The sequence below is a fragment of the Polypterus senegalus genome, chromosome 14 (assembly GCF_016835505.1).
Source record: "Polypterus senegalus isolate Bchr_013 chromosome 14, ASM1683550v1, whole genome shotgun sequence".
Taxonomy (NCBI): Eukaryota; Metazoa; Chordata; class Cladistia; order Polypteriformes; family Polypteridae; genus Polypterus; species Polypterus senegalus.
Genome location: NC_053167.1, coordinates 79,892,674 through 79,910,327, shown reverse-complemented (window position 1 = coordinate 79,910,327; position 17,654 = coordinate 79,892,674). Strand labels below are relative to the sequence as shown.

The 17,654-nt window shown below is 37.3% G+C and overlaps 1 protein-coding gene across 2 annotated transcripts in view; it reads left to right on the top strand.

Moving 5' to 3' along the window:
- The window catches only part of smg7 (SMG7 nonsense mediated mRNA decay factor), a 112,837-nt gene extending 100,775 nt beyond the window's left edge, over window positions 1-12,062 (top strand). For both annotated transcript variants that reach the window (XM_039735853.1, XM_039735854.1), the window contains 5 exons: window positions 6,752-6,838; window positions 7,726-7,885; window positions 8,417-8,587; window positions 8,894-9,042; window positions 9,595-12,062. In XM_039735853.1, the coding sequence (XP_039591787.1) occupies window positions 6,752-6,838; window positions 7,726-7,885; window positions 8,417-8,587; window positions 8,894-9,042; window positions 9,595-9,708 (681 nt within the window). In that variant the 3' untranslated portion in view covers window positions 9,709-12,062. The remainder of the gene's footprint in view (window positions 1-6,751; window positions 6,839-7,725; window positions 7,886-8,416; window positions 8,588-8,893; window positions 9,043-9,594) is intronic.
- Window positions 12,063-17,654: the final 5,592 nt, after the last annotated feature.

Genomic DNA, 17,654 nt, shown 5'->3' with positions numbered 1-17,654 from the left:
TTTTTTGAAGGTTGCTCTTCTGTTTTGGTGGTCCACACTTGTTCTCCATTGGGGACCACCTACTTTTTTTAAGATGAGGATGAAACCAGTAATGTACTTTAATAATCACATATATTAAAATAAGGGATCTGTGCAATGTCGATTTTAAAGTTGCTTCTTTGTTTTCATAAGCAAAAGGAAAGCTGTTAATAGAAAACATGAAAAGAATACTATATTGTACATTTTCTGTTCAACCCTAACTTTATGCAACGTTCTGAAACAGTAGAATATGTGGTAGTATACAATATTATGCAAAATTGTGAGGCCCTCCAAAAATAGTTTAAAATTTTTTTTTAAGTGATATTTTTTGGTTTGGCCTTCCACAGAATGAAATGGATAAATTCACTTTGATATACACTACTGTATAATATTCACAGGTTGTCCAGTGATAAAGTATTCTAAGGGTCTTGCAGGATTTGGTAACATTCTTTTGAATTTGTTCAGATTTTGTTCTTTTCCCCATCTAAGTATGTCTAGTATGATACTGTTAGCGGTTCACCTGCAAGCCTGCTCTTCAAGTAGTTCCTAATTGAGTTCGAGGTTTTAATGGGTACAGCATGATGAATCAAAATCTGTTTATATTTCTCATCAGCCATCATTATATCACTTTTTAATAGATTCTCCTTTGTTACTGGTTGAAATGTCTCCTTCTACCATGATAGTGTTGCTTCTCTGATATACCACTATGTAGTGCATCTACATCATTTGTAGTGTAGAAAAGTGTCGGTTGACTTCTCTTCTAATTTACTGGTATCTTTCTGAATCATAAATTTAAATTTGGAGTCTTCACTCTGTAAGACTTTCTGCCAGTGGTTGTCACTCCATACTTTTTTGTGATCTTTTGCATGCTCTTTCTGTTCTGCTTGTTGCCCTTACATAGGAATAATTTCTTTCACTTTCCTCACAAGATCATTTCTTTTATGATACATTTGTATAGTTAAGGCTTGTTGGCAGATATTGAGCCAACACTTTGCTGGATTTCATCATGTCCTTTAAGGAAATGACCTTTATGTACTAAGCATCAGATGCATGTAGCTTATTTGGTGTTCCACTGCATTGTCTGTCTTCATCTTGTGAAGTTTCTTCAAATGTCTTTGTCCACTTGAACACCACATTTTGAAATCAATGTAGCCTAGGTATCCACTGACTTTTATCTATGCATGCCCTAGATCTGAAGACCAAACTGAAAACATACTATGGCATGCAGTGGGGCTTCTTGAAATGTGGATGATCATCCCTTTTTATCTGTGTTAGTTGTAGATGTGTGACCAGCACCTTGACAGTATAGATCATTTCTTGTCACCCGCATATGTTGATTATTTTCAAACCTCTTTGTTTTGGTGTCAGAAAGGTTGTCAATCTGTAAAGTCTGAGAAGTGGGTATGGCAAATTGTTGTTAACTGACATATTGGTTGGTTACAGACAAGACAGAGGCGATGTCTTCATGTTATTCCAAAACCAAATTCAACCTCACATAATTTGAGTTCCATCTAGTCGCAACAGATTGCTTGATTGACTTTTCAAATTTGCCGTACTGCCCCGAGCATTTGAAATACATGACGAGTTTCTTGACATTAGCTAGATCTGAGATTCTCTTCATTATGGCAGGCACAAATGCATTTGACAGTGTCCAGTTTAGTATGTGTGCTTTGTAGTTCAGCCTTGTTAATCCTCATAGGGCAGAAATAATGTTACCTCCAAGATCTGTGGCAGTGACCATCTTTTTAACCATTGCCAGTGCATCAGTACCAAACACTTAGAGGTTTTTCAGCCAGTGATTGCAAATGTTATCACCAGGTCCTGCTTATATCAAATGATGCTTAAAAAAAACCCTTGACTGCAGTTGAAACTGGTCATTAATGTAGTGAATAGTTGCAGTGAGAAAGAACATACTGTGATATTTTTTCTGTCCAGATGTCCACAGTAATAGTACATCAATACTTTCAAGTGATAGGTGTGATTTCATCAGCAACTTTAACCTGTAGATCCTTTGCCCTCTTTTCACTCTGCCTTGATATTGCTGCTGGGTTTTGTAGTATATCACTTACACTGAAGTTTCCCATGTTGGTTGCTGTGTCGGCTAAATGCTTAGCTAGATAAATTAAACCAATATGGTTTAATGTCTTGACAAATCAATGTGATTTTCAACATTTTATTTTATGAACTGCTCTTTTACTTTGAATTTTGTAAAACTCTTGTTTGTCTCCATACATTGTGGCATGAGTGAATCCTGCCTCAAACCAGAGGTGCCTGTCTTATGACTGTTGAACAGGAAAACTTTGAAGCACTTATCACAAAGATCAAATGGAAATTTCTTTCCTCCTTTGTCAACAATAAGTGAAAATGATTCCCACACGTCTCACTGGGCTATGGACAGTTTCTTTATGTTAAACTAGTTACTTTTATGGCTGATTTCCACTTCATTCAGTGACTGCATATCTGGACATGGCATTGCCTACTCAGGAGTGGATGTGGTCTAGTCTAGGGGTCACCAGCTCCTGTCCTGGAGAACCACAGTGGCTGCAGGTTTTCATTATAATCTTTTTCTTAATTAGTGACCTGTTTTTGCTGCTAATTAACTTCTTTTGAACTAATTTTAATTGACTTGTTCTTGAAAACTCTGACCCCTTAATTGTTTCTTTTTCCTTAATTAGCAGCCAAACAACAATTATATACAAAATGAGCCAAAACAAATGGTGTCCAAAGTACCATATCTGAAAATAAAGAAAGGTGAAGGCCTCAGGAATGTTGGTCTGCTGAGGTCCCCAAAACATTTTAACAGTGCTCTTAGAAAGAGAAAATCAACAATTTCACAAATATCTGCTAATGCACCACGAAAGCAGCAACAAGCCATGGAATTAAAGAAAGGTTTTAATTAACAACAAGACTTGGCACCTCATTAAGCAACTGGTTGGAGTGAAATTGGTTTGAGTTGGAGTCCCTGACTTAGTTGGTCTTCTGTCGACTCACTTACTTCACATTTCATTTCTTTTTGAGTGCCATTTAAGGAAAGAAATGAAGCAATTCAGGGGAACTAATCTTAGAAAAGGCAGTTCAATTAAAATGATTTCACAAGAAGTTAATCAGCAGCATAAACAGGGCATTGAGGGTTAGAATGAAAACCTGCAGCCACTGTGGTCCTCCAGGACCAGACTGGTGACCCCTGCTCTAGTCAGAATACTACCAGTGTTGATTAAAACTTCAGAAAACACCAGATTTTATTTTCTTTCACCACTGGTCACTTGTGGAGTCAATAACCTAGTGATGTGATGTTAAGGGAAAGTTTGGTAAGCTGTAGGAAAGAACACAACCTACTAGTCTCTACCTGTATTATATTATTTGATACTGTCAGGGGCTGGGGCTCAAGAAGTAACTCCAGCTTGCAATTTCTTTTGTAATTGTAATCACTATCACAGAGGCTCCTCCTTGTACCTCAGACAAGAGCATCATATAACGTGCTGTCTTGCTCACCTGACTATAAGCTTTTTTTTTTGTTTGTTTTTTTGCCTTGAAACATCTTTCATTGCTACTGGTATTACTGCACTAGTGTACCGCTATTTTAAATGACATCCTCATACACACTAGGCAAGATTTAAGCTGACCCTATTTCAGAAAAACATCAAGCCAAACAGAAAGCTAAGTTTATACACATATGAAAAAAATGGTACTTCAAGCAGTAGTCACTATTATGCAGCTGCCTTTACTAGCTGCTATGCATTTGCACCACAGTGTGTGTAATAATTGATTTGAAGACTCATTTAAAAGGAAAAAGATACTACTGCAAGTGCTTTGACAATGAAATTGCACTTATTAGAATATTGATTAAAATCATAACAGTAACATATTTTCCAGTTTTCTGAGAGGTTCATCTGCATTCTGACTCCGTGAGTACAGCCTACTCTCCCACCTCTGCTCATATACTGTTAAATTTAGTCCCATGCCACAAAATCAAGAGATGGGTCACACAGGGATTTCCACTGGAATGCAGGTTTCTATTTTAGTCTATTGTTTATCTGTCATACTTTCTTGTTGTGAATCGGAAATACTACGTATTTTATGCTCAGTCACACACACACACACATCCTCATCTACACTCCTACTCCAACTAACTTGGAGTTGTCATTTTACCCAAATTGTATGTGTTTGGGTTTGTTGAGAAAAAACATGCAACACTACACCGATAACGACAGGGTATGAGGTTCAAAATTAAGACACAGTCTTGTTTTATTTCCTTTATTTAAAAGACAACCGCTTTAATGGCAGTCATTGTAAAACAGACAAAGTCAACAGGAATCTATTCTTTCTCCAGAAAACATAAATGCCAAGAATCTGTGATAAATATATTTAAAAAAAAAAAATTTTGTTGTCATAAACGTACCTCAGAAGAATGGAAGGCATATTTCTGAAATCAAAATATATGCTGCTTTTAAGGCTTTGTTTGGGCTGCTGTTCATTTTAAACCATTGGAACAGGCATGGAATTTTTCCTATTTATAAAAATTGCTTTAATTAAGAACACAATTTTTAATGGCTAATTATTAATATTATTTTTTTTTATTAGAAAAATGACTAAGTATATTAACTTGATCTTAAAGGTTTTTTATTTTTCTGTACTAGAAATAGTTATATATTGTGTTTAATTTTAAACAAAAAAATCTTTGCTTTAGTATAATATTTTATTAAAAGTAAGGACTATGAGCATACTCCCTTATTAGTTTTTAAATATTCATTGTTTTCAGTTTACTTTTTTGATGTTCCAAGACTTTTGCCATGGCTTTATTCTTCCTATTGTTAATAATATAGTTCCTCTTTAGTAAAGTTACTCAATAGTGGAAGTGTTTTGTGAAATATCTTTTTTGTCATCTGTTTGAATTACTGTTTTGTTAATGAATTCTTCACTCAGTTGCTTTGTTGTCTGTGACAGATTTGGCAGCAGTATGAGCAATACTTAGGGATGTCAGAGTACATAAACAAGACAATTGTTAGAATAGCTATTGAATTATTAGAATCAGAATCAAATTTATTGGCCAAGTATGCATACATACATGGATTTTGACCCTTGTCTTGGTGACTCTCCTATTATAAGTTATATAATCGACGTACACACAACAGTTAATCACACACCTGAGATGGAAAAAAAAACACAAGACAGAATGTGTGTGTGTATGCATGTATATACATGTATAAATAATATGCATAAAAAGTACAGAGTGCAACTTGGTGCAAGAAATGTTGAAATAAATACTGGGGAAAAAAGAAAAAACAAGTATTAACAATATTGCAAAACCCTGGAAGGCCTGGGGAGATGAAACTAACCATTTTTGAGCTTGCTGGCCTGTGGGGAAAAACTGTTCTTATATTTGTTTGTTTTGGTGTAATTCTATAACGTCTGGCTGATGGAAGAAGTTCGGAAGGGTTGTGGCCTGGGTGTGAGGGGGTCAGTAATGATTTTTCCAGCTGTTTCATGACTCTCGAGTAATACAGGTCATGTAAGGTAGGCAGACTGGACCCAATGATATTTTCAGCAGACCTGACTGTTCGATGAGGCCTGTTTTTTTTCCATGTTTTGTCACTGATCCAAACAACACTGTTTTGGATGAGCTGAGAACAGACTCGATGACTGCTGTGTTAAACTGAATCAGCAGCTCCTCTGGAAGGTTGAACTTCCTCAGCTGTCACAGGAAGTACATTCACTGTTGTGCCCTTTTTATGATGGTTCCTACATTGGTCTTCCATTCCAAGTCCTGGGAGATTATGGATCCTAGATACGTGAAGGCTTCCACAACTTTGACAGCAGTATTAAGTATGGAGAGAGGAGATAATATTGTGGGACCTCTCCTAAAATCCACCAGATTGTTATGACTACACCAAAGGGCCAGCTGCTCAACCTCCTGTCTGTATGCAAACTTGTCACCATTTCTGATGAGCCCAATGATGGTTGTCTCATTCAGCATATTAGATAAGTTTGACAGAGGGGTCCTTAGAGGTGCAGTCAGTAGTGTAGAGGGAGAAGAGCAGTGGGGAGAGTACACATCCCTGGAGGGCGCCTGTGTTGATGTTTCACCTGCTGTTTCCTAATGGTCAGGATTTTGGTGATCCAGGTGGAGGCACAGATGAAAAGCTGGGTGTGTTTTGAGTAGAGGAGATCCAGGATTATTGTTTTGAAAGCAGAGTTAAAGTCCTCGAAGAGAATCCTTGCATATGTCCCTGGGTTGTCAAATTGTTGCAGGATGCCTTCATTACCACAGATGTGAGAGTAACAGCCTTGTAGTCATTCAATTCTGTTATACTGGATTTTTTGGGGACTGGTATGATTGTGGCTTGTTTGAAGCATAAGGGATCTTGACTCAGTACTAATGATTTATTTAAAAATCGAGTGAAGACAGGCCAGTTGATCAGCACCGATTTTTATGCTGGAGGATGAGACCCCATCCAGACCTGTTGCTTTCTTAGTGTTTTGTCCTTTGAAGAGCCAACACACATCCTCTTCAGAGATATTTAATGCAGATTGAGTGGGAGAATGTGTGGGAGGGAGAGTCCTATAAATCTGTATATGGAGAGGACTGGAGATAATGTCCATTGTATTCTGGGGCTTATCAAACCTGCAGTAAAAAGCATTCAGTTTCAATGCAATATAGTTATTGCTATGTATGAATAGATAGAGACAGTAACTGAAGCATAATTTTTTTTTTTTCCTCTTTCCCCCCGTCTAGCTGCCAAATCAGTCAAGGCTGGATAGACCATCTGAGCTGATTTCACAGCCACCTTCTATTCTCTCACTGTCAGGATTTTCAATGCAGGTAACAAAACATTTTGAAATCCACTACTCATTAATATATTTGTATAATACTCATTTTAGAAATAGAACAGTTGTGTTCAGTTTGATTTGTAAAATCCCTTCAGAGCTAGTCATGAGTAGTAATAACCAATTATTTTAAGATATGTATAAAAACACATACATTTGAGTAACACATCTGGTTAAAATTGAATGTTTGTCTATGCAGACCATGTTGTTAGACGCTGCCTTCTAGACTTCGTTTGTCATTGTTGTTTACCTTCACTGGACTGTGTTTAGCCTTACCTTTTGATGACATTGTGTTTAAAGGTTCTAAATTAATTTCTTCTTTGCTTTTCAATTGTATGGTCATTAAAGTGTAGGTTTATCAGTTTCTGAATGTAATTGTATAGCTGTGCGTCATGTTCTACCATTATGTTCTGATCTCAACTCCATATCAAAAACATAATTCTTCTTGATCATGATGGACATCTCCTAACGTAGTAGAGGATATAAATTATGAAATAAGGTGTCATTTTCCTTTGCATTTTTATTTATAAATTTCAAAAGGTCATGTTTGTAATTTTTCAAAGCTTTGATTTATAATTGAGTTTTTTGTGATGAGGAAAATTTGGGAAAATCATCTTTTCTGTGTATTTTATAATCGTGTGTGTGTGTGTGTATATATGTATATATGTGTATGTGTGTGTGTGTGTGTGTGTATATATATATATATATATATATATATATATATATATATATATATATATATATATATATATATATATATATATTTTTTTTTTTATCCATTAGGGTTGTCAAGAAAATACAGTAAACTTGTTTATGACATGTCAAATGTGTGTTTTTATCAAATTTAACTCTTTCTTTCTGTACCTTTTTTGTTTGATTCAGGAAAATTCTTACCCAAACAGCATTTTCAGTGAGGCATATGGTAAAAATATAACTGCGAGCACAAAGCCTGAGGGTACATCATCTGTGTCTCATCAGGAACCTTCCCTCTATTCCTTGTTTGAAGGGACACCGTGGTCACCTTCTCTTCCTGCTAGTTCAGGTACAATTACACACTGACATAAGTTGACATTGGGTTACACTTACACTATTTAAAGTTACATACACAAAATAAGATCAATTTGTGTATCAATGAATACTTTAGACAGTTCTACAATGTGTACTTTTGACTTCGTTGCCATTTTGTGTACGCCAAATTCTGTCACATTATTATCTTTTTTTTTTTAATTTTTATTTATTAATTTTATTACAATCAATACATAGCAATCAAGTTTTTACAAAAAAAGAATTATCTAATATCAGAAGTGCATACCTTAATAGTTTCTAGTGCTTTTAAAATGATGCTCCCATTATTTTAAAAAAAAAAACTTGCAATTCTGCAAGACATTTGAACCCTTAGGTCTTTTTAATTGTTACCTTTCCTTCTAACATTTATTGGTTTGTCAAATATTTGCATGCACTGTAGATCTTTGTTTTGTTCTGTTAGTTTTTTGTCTGCTCTTATAAGTATTGTTTTTTTAAATCAGTGTCGATGATCAGTTGCAGCCTCCTTTTTTTTTCCGCCCGTCTGTAGATCACTCAACACCAGCAAGCCAATCTCCACACTCCTCAAATCCCAGCAGTCTGCCGTCTTCCCCACCTACTCACAGCCACAACTCCGTCCCTTTCTCTAATTTTGGACCCATAGGGACTCCGGACAATAGGGACAGGAGGGTGAATGACCGTTGGAAACTGGAAAAATCTGGTATGTTTAGCTTAATAATAACTTTCGTTAACCTGTCTTTTGACTGTAAGTTTAATAATCAGGATTTTTGCACAGACAATTTTTAAGTTTGTTCTTTTAGTTGTTTTTGACCTTCTTCTACAAAAGCACTAGTTTCTCCGTGTAATCAAGTACTGTACTAAATTTTGTGGAGTAATCAATTTTTTTAAAAAGTAGTATTGTGTAGGAGATATATTTCAAAACTTCAGTTTGTATGTATATTAAAGATCTGAATACATTTTGAACATGCTTACATTTTGTTTGGGCATTGGTTTTAATGTTTTTCAGCCATGGGTGTGTTTGGGCTTGACTATTTGCCCTCTACATCTTCATCTGTGGTGGAAAACAGCTGGCATCAAACTGCAGCTCCCTGCAATACTTGGGCTGCACAAGAATCTCCAATGGATGACTCCCCTGTCCTACTGGATAGTCTAAAGGTATAAACACTATATCCTTAATTATTGTTACTAGAACCAGATTTGTTTTCCTTGGATACCTCATGCTAAGTTCATGTGTTCTTTCATTAGTGAACATTTATTTGTTTTCTATTTGATATACTATTTCTGTTTTCAGTTTTTTTGTGGTTATTTGAGATTTCCATACACCTTCACAGCAGAGAAAACAAACATGCAGCTATATAGAGATGATGAAATCTGTGCAAAGACATGACTAAATTGAGAGAGTTACCTTTAATGGAAATGTACATTTCCCTAGGAAATTATAATTAACTGCATTTGTTTTTGTAATATATCTGAACTGGCATTCTGTGAAAATCTGGCTACCTGACCCCTTTTAATTAAATCCCTACAAGGTAGTTTTTATATTATGGTGATTTTTTGGGGGGATATTGCTTGCTTGATATCATCAATTTTTCAGTGTGCATTCATGTAATTAACATTTAGAATAGTTTGTTTCCATATTTTATTTTCTCCTTCAGATATATTTGCCTACTTTGTAATGTTTATTTTTTCTCCTCCCTTTATAATTAGTCAATTTGGTCGAGCTCTATGATGCATCCTGGGCCTTCAGCACTGGAGCAGCTGTTGATGCAGCAAAAACAAAAGCAGCAAAGGGGGCATGGCACAATGAACCCACCACATTGAAGGGTTGGATGAGCACAACTTGTGAAATCAAGCTCCACTGAATTAATGGCATGTGGTTAGGTGTAAACTACCCACACGGTCCCCCAATGCGGGTGGCAGTCCTCCTCTCTCTGAGTGTCTGTGACAAGAGGGTGTAAGTGCGCCACCAAGCCACTGAGTGTGCACGAAGCTGCTGTTGAGCAACAAACGGATTTTTACTTTGGAAATAAAAATCTGAACACTATCATGCTTCCTGACAACCTCAAGGGGAAGGACCATCATAGTCTCGCTCAGTTACCTAAAAACCACTCATCCACAGATCCTCCAGCAATCCTCCCTACACGGTATTGGGTATCACTCTATGTAGGAATGAAGAAGGTGGAAGAGATAAGCAGGCAGGCTGGTTATGTTAACAATGCTGTTGGGTTTGATTTGATTTTAAAAGTAACTAATAAATGCTTTGCTGGCTAAGAAAGTATGATGGAAAGTCATAATTTAATTTTCATACCAATAGAAGTAATTCTTTTATTTCTGTTAAACACAGAAGGTTTTTGATTTGAATGCAGAAATGGTGGATCCATTCTCTTTTAATGTCCTGTCAACCATTTGAAGGACACTGAGAGATGCTTTTGTAAATGTATTTAATTAAATGGAGCTTCTCTCAGTCTTGCTTGCAAGAAAGAATTTTTGTGAAACGAGAGAAGATTCTTCACAACTCACTGCACCATTAGCTGAGGACTAGGTCTAGATGTTAATGTCAGTAGCTGCAGTAGAGACCACATTTATTAAGTATTGTATTTGTGATTTGTTCTGTAACCATTCTATCTGAAAACAATCCTGTGTAATGCACAGCTCAGCTAACAGGGTTTGAATTTTTTTGTCTTCATCCCCCTTTTTTTGTCTTTTTTGTGTTGCCCCTTTCCACTTTAATTATATTTTTTACTGTAGCTTATCAGCAGATTAGTTGACTCTTTAGACAGTACCAACTTTGACCTTTCCCGGTGTTTTTTTTTTTTGTTTTGTTTTGTTTTGTTTTTTTTTTTGGTAGCTTATTTGTAATGTTAGATGGCTTTCTGTGTGCCTGATTAGTTTTATATCATGGTCAGCAGTGTATTTTAAAAGCAAGGCAAGTAAATGGGTCCAGCACAGCTGCCGGTTCAGCAATATGGGAGATTGAAGTGAAAGTTAAACAAAACAAAAACAACAAGGAAGTTGACAGTCACACATCTCTTTCAGCTCCCCTTACACAGAAAAAGCTGGTTTAGCGGTAAAAGACAAAAGAATGGAAATATCCCTTAATGTTATCAAAGGATAAAAACCTACGGGTTATAGATGTACAGGGTTAAGAAAATATATATATGATGGTTATTTTTTGTCTAGGAAGTAAAAGAAGGTTTTTTTTTTTATTGGTATTTAAAAGGCAAAGGAAGTATCATATCTGTGTATGAGGGAAGATAAAACTAGCATTTCTTTTTATTTTCATGTAGGAAAGCAGAGTTTTATTAAAAAAGAAAAAACTTTAAAATGAAATGTCTACTTGCTGTGTGATTTGTGCTTTACTTGTTGCATTCAAATGTAATGAAAAATATCGGGTACTGGGACATGTCGGGTAGAAAAGCGAGTATGTGTTTTCAGTAATAAGGGGCCAAAGTACTCTACACAGATGTGCAGCAACTGCATACCATTAGTCTTTTGCCACAAACCAGAAAAATGCCTGTTCTTTGAATAAAGAACTATTTTGTAACTTTCCATTAAGCAGATTCTGTGCAGTTTATGCCATTATGTAAAATCCTTCTGTATTGCTCAAATCTGTCCATCTCCTAAAAATGAGCCAGTTTGAACGGAGTATGTGCTAGAGTGTGAACATCGGACCTAAAGCCTAGAACTGCCTGTGCTTACTGATCACAAGACAGTTGGCAAGTCACTCTGCTGCATTCACTGTTAGAGAATTGTCATCAGTTTCTGAACATTTGTCATTTGTGTAAGATCTTGACACAACATCCGACGTGGTTACATGCAGGTACGGTTCTGCATTGGGGCAGCTATTACATTCTAGTGTTCAGCAGCATTGCATACACCAACTATATTTGGCACAATCTCCTTCATAGTGTCCCAGTTACCTTCTTCTACGTAAGTTACAAGGAGATAATCACTTTGAAAAAAAAAAAACAAAAAAAAAAACTGCATGAGAATATGGTGTTTTGGAATGTTAAATGTTTTATGGGAAAGAACACCCTGTCAAATTACAGGTGAATTGTCAGAATCTGGTTTGTGTTACAAGCTTTTTGTGTTTTCTGTCTTTCTGTGCAAGACATTTTGCAGCAATTGCTGGAATCAGCTATGCCTTTAATAAAGTAAACCATGTTCTCCCCAAACACTGTTGTTTCTTTCTTTGTTTCTGCATTGTTGCTAAATCGAAATCTTTTTCAAATTTTCTGACAATTCTACTTTGAAGAATTTCAAATATGGTAAAAGGTCTCTTTTCTGTCACTCAAAACGTGCAAGTTAAGTTGTGATAAGGTCGTATGCAATATTGTATCTTTTCGGTATCCTTTCAAAAATGATACGTTTTGAATTGAAGTTCTTGCTGTACTGGCATTTCAGTACTATTATGCTGTAACTTTCAGGTGTAATGCTACATTAGGGAGAATACAAAATGACAACCATTCATTTGTGAGGTATGGTCTTTTCACATTTAGTCTTATGATGTTGTACAAACACATTTTATTAAAATTAGCAGTTACATGCCCTCAAATTGGGCAATTTAGTCCTAACAGTATGTTTCATAGTTTTAGTACTATGAATGTACAACAATGTTGTTCTGTCAAATTTTTGCTTCTTTCTATAGGACAACGGCATTGAAAATACTGTAGGTTTAAAGTTTGCATTTAATATACTCGTGTTATTAAATGTATAAAATTTGTTTGTATAAAATTCAGACAAAACTTATTTTTTGTTAGCCACTTTATGAAGACAGCCTACCTAATGGTGAGTTAAATCCTTCCTTTGCCTTTAGAATGGATTGATCATGTCAAGATATACAGGTGCTGGTCATAAAATTAGAATATCATGACAAAGTTGATTTATTTCAGTAATTCCATTCAAAAAGTGAAACTTGTATATTAGATTCATTCATTACACCTAGACTGATGTACTTCAAATGTTTATTTCTTTTAATTTTGATGATTATAACTGACAGCTAATGAAAGTCCCAAATTCAGTATCTCGGAAAATTAGAATATCAATTAAGACCAATGAAAAAAAAGGATTTTTAGAAATGTTGGCCAACTGAACGGTATGAACATGAAAAGTATGAGCATGTACAGCACTCGATATTTAGTTGGGGCTCCTTTGGCCTAGATTACTGCAGCAATGCGGCGTGGCATGGAGTCGATCAGTCTGTGGCACTGCTCAGGTGTTTTGAGAGCCCATGTTGCTCTTCTGAATTGTTGGGTCTGGCGTATTACATCTTCCTCTTCACAATACCCCATAGATTTTCTATGGGGTTAAGGTCAGGCGAGTTTGCTGGCCAATCAAGAACAGGGATACCATGGTCCTTAAACCAGGTACTGGTAGTTTTAGCACTGTATGCAGGTGCCAGGTCCTGTTGGAAAATGAAATCTGCATCTCCATAAAGTTCGTCAGCAGCAGGAAGCATGAAGTGCTCTAAAACTTCCTGGTAGACGGCTGCGTTGACCTTGGACCTCAGAAAACACAATGGACCAACACCAGCAGATGACATGGCACCCCAAACCATCACTGACTGTGGAAACTTTACACGGGACCTCAAGCAACATGGATTCTGTGCCCCTCCTCTCTTCCTCCAGATTCTGGGACCTTGATTTCCAAAGGAAATGCAAAATTTACTTTCATCAGAGAACATAACTTTGGACCACTCAGCAGCAGTTTTGTCTTTAGCCTAGGCGAGACGCTTCTGATGCTGTCTCTTGTTCAAGAGTGGCTTGACACAAGGAATGCGACAGCTGAAACCCATGTCTTGCATACGTCTGTGCGTGGTGGTTCTTGAAGCACTGACTCCAGCTGCAGTCCACTCTTTGTGAATCTCCCCCACAGTTTTGAATGGGTTTTGTTTCACAATCCTCTCCAGGGTGCAGTTATCCCTATTGCTTGTACACTTTTTTTCTACCACATCTTGTCCTTCCCTTCGCCTCTCTATTAATGTGCTTGGACACAGAGCTCTATGAACAGCCAGCCTCTTTAGCAATGACCTTTTGTGTCTTGCCCTCCTTGTGCAAGGTGTCAATGGTCATCTTTTGGACAACTGTCAAGTCAGCAGTCTTCCCCATGATTGTGTAGCCTACAGAACTAGACTGAGAGACCATTTAAAGGCTTTTGCAGGTGTTTTGAGTTATTTAGCTGATTAGAGTGTGGCACCAGGTGTCTTCAATATTGAACCTTTTCACAATATTCAAATTTTCCGAGATACTGAATTTGGGACTTTCATTAGTTGTCAGTTATAATCATCAAAATTAAAAGAAATAAACATTTGAAGTACATCAGTCTAGGTGTAATGAATGAATCTAATATACAAGTTTCACTTTTTGAATGGAATTACTGAAATCAACTTTGTCATGATATTCTAATTTTATGACCAGCACCTGTATGGTGTGGCACCAGACTTACACGGTGGGCATCTTGTAGTTCGGGACCGACTGGAATCAGACATGTGGACACGCACACAAAAAGGTGTTCTTTCAAAACAAAAGTAGGTTTTATTTACAGGTGTTCAAAAAAACACAAATGTCCCAATCGGTGAATTATACTTGCATTGAAGCTGTCCGTCCCAAAAATGAAAAATAAAGACAAAAGTATATACACAAAATTGTAGTCTCCAGCCGTCTGGAGTTTTTTTTTTTTTCTGTCCACCCTGGCCATCAGACCTTACTTATTCTATGTTAATTAATGTTGACCTATTTTGTTTCCTTACTGGGTCTTTTATTTTTCTATTTATTTTGTAAAGCACTTTGAGATACATTTTGTTGTATGAAAATGTGCTGTATAATGCTGTTGTTGTTGAAGAAAAATGTGCTCAGGGCGAAGCTACACAAAACAGTTTCCTGAGGAAAAAAACAGGGTATATACAGGAAAAACAAAGTGCAGCACAAACCCCAAATCTACAGAAGTACATCCACCAAAAACTATACTACAACTAGGTGATATCTATTTATATACAAGAAAATATTTACAAAATAAGGCACACGCCGCTGTTCAGTATACACAGGAATGAGCTGTACTAGTACACTACTGAATCAAAAGACAAACTCCAAGAGGCAGGAAGTACCTCTTATACTCTCCAAACAAATCTCCACCCAATCCTCTAATGCGCAGCTCTCCTCAACCTATAGGGGCAGGCGCAGGCGCATTCAGCATAGACCTGTTTTAAATAGGCTGGCAGCCGCGCGTGCAGCCCAACGTGCTCCTGTCGAACGAGCCGGTTAACGTTCTATTAAAGCAGGTTACTTTTCTTGGGGTTCCCCTTCACATACTAAGGCATGCACAAACTTAACCAAACACTTTGCACTTTTTCCTTTGCTAACGGCAGGTGGCTTAAAAGAACCACTCGGCCTGATGACGGGGCATGGAGTTTGCATGTTCTCTCCGTGTCCATGTGGAATTCTCCCACAGTGCAAAGACATACAGCTTAGGTTATTTAGTTTTGGTAAGTTGGCCTGTGTGTGTTCACCCTGTGATAGACAGATACCCCATCCAGAGATTGAGCACAGTGATTGCGGGGATAGGCTCCATCTCCCAGATAAATGGGTTTTATGGAGATGGATGGATTACTCTGACACTATAAAGCTCCAGGGCCAAGTTTCAAATTCATAAAACTCAAAAAAATAAAAAAATGCAGCTTTCTACCCAAATGTCAGGATTTCTAAAAGAAAACTTGACTGGGGAAACATTCATGAATTTACAGCAACTCCATCCATATGCTACATTCTGGGAAATGACATCATCTTGGTCAAGTAGAGAAATCCAGATAATGACGATTTGTGGGTATGATAATTCATATCACTAAGCCGCTATTATAATATGCATTGATATGACAAACGTGTAAAGCCTCAAAAGTGATGAACATGATGCCCCTAAATTTTAGTTTCCTTTTAAGAGGGCCAATTCTGCGTATTTGCTCTGGGGAACTTTTTTGTTTTTTCGTCGGTTTGTATTGGCTGCTTGTTGTTGCTTCTCAGGAAAGCGGCTGTCAGGTGACGAATATCTCAGCCAAGCTTCACTCCGTCATCTCTGCTGAGCTGGAGGCCATTAACCAAATGACAAGGCGCTACAGTGGATATAAAAAAATCATGCAACCCGCGGTCTGTTCAACCCAAAGTTGCTCTAGCAGAAGTGATGGTGCTGTACATGGCTGGCTTGTTGGTAAAGTAACTGGCTGAACCCTCAAGTTTTTATATGGCCTGTGCTATTCATTGTAACAGCAATGCCGTCATAACGTGTGCCAGGTAATAGCGACTACCTGTTCAGACGTTGGTGCCTCATGTCTTTCCCTGACCCTGCACTTCAGTACTGTGCTAAATGCACCATTGAGGCCTGTGGTGGTGTCTTGATGCGTTACCAGCCTATGAAGAGCTGCAGCATCGTGACTGCATATGTGCAAAGTTGTTTCAAGATGGCAACTGGGCGGGGTTTAAGGCACATTCACATACACACATGTACAAGATGATTGTCATCTATAAAGGGTAAATTGTGTAGAAATGTGCATACATCAGCTTTTATAAATCCTAAACTTTAATCTTTCACACCGGAATCCACTCCATATTTTATTAAATAAGACAGACCCCTGGTCTCCATCACGGTCTGAAACGGCTACCAATTTTACTGTGAGACTTCAACAGAGATTTTAACTCTCTACCGAGTAACGTCTTTGAAAAATGCTATGTTGTACCAAATTTTAACAGACCCTCCACTACTCCTAATAGACTATCAATCGATGCCATTCTTGCGTCACTGGGATTGAACTCTGCTGTCTATGAAAGCTACACTCCACCACAAGCATATTTGGACTACACTAGTAAGTACATGATATAGTAAGTATGTATTTAATGGAGCCTAATAATTCATGTAGCTGAATGCATTATATGCTACAAAAAGCATACATACATAGCATAATACATTAAAGCAAATGTATTAAATTACTCTCTTTTGAAGCAACTAGACACTGTAAAATGCAATAACTGTCACATCAGCTAACTAAGCCCCAGAGTGCACCTGAATGTTATGCCATGCATACATTTTCTAACCACTTGCTAGCTGGATTGCTCTTGTAGCTCAGAGACTTGTATGGCCATCATACCTGGGATGAGCTTCTACCTGACCTTAGCATTCTCTGACACTGCTAGCTGCATGATTTTATATGGTGTCCTACTGTATGTTTATTAATAATGCCATAGAAACCACCCATGGTTGTCATGATGCACTTGTGCCACAGACCCTGGTGCTTTCTATCAAACCCTGTTTGCCTTTGCCTGTTCTCCCTCCAGGTTGAGTGCACACACACACACACACACACACACTCTCTGAGTCCATTGACATTTACCTACCTGTTTTAAGTGGTGGTGTCTGCTCACGTGATGTTGCCATTCACTGGTCACTTGAGTATGTGGGAAGGGCAGGGCGACCTGTTGAAGGAGCTGCTTGGCATAGACCTCACCAGACAGGAAGAGGCCATTTTGATCTTGCACCACTATTTTATGTTGGAATTTAAATTGAACTCCATGCATTACAAAAAGATTATCATGTAATGGATTTGTTTTAGTGAATACCTTAAAAAACTGACATACTTTAACAGCAGACAGTATATGACCTTAAACTTGAGGAACCTGACAGATGGGTTGCTGGGTAGAAGCAGTCGAATGGCTCTTTGATGTGCAAATGCAAGGCCTTGGCTTTTTAATTATTTAGAGAAACACTAATTTGCCTTCATTCAGTTA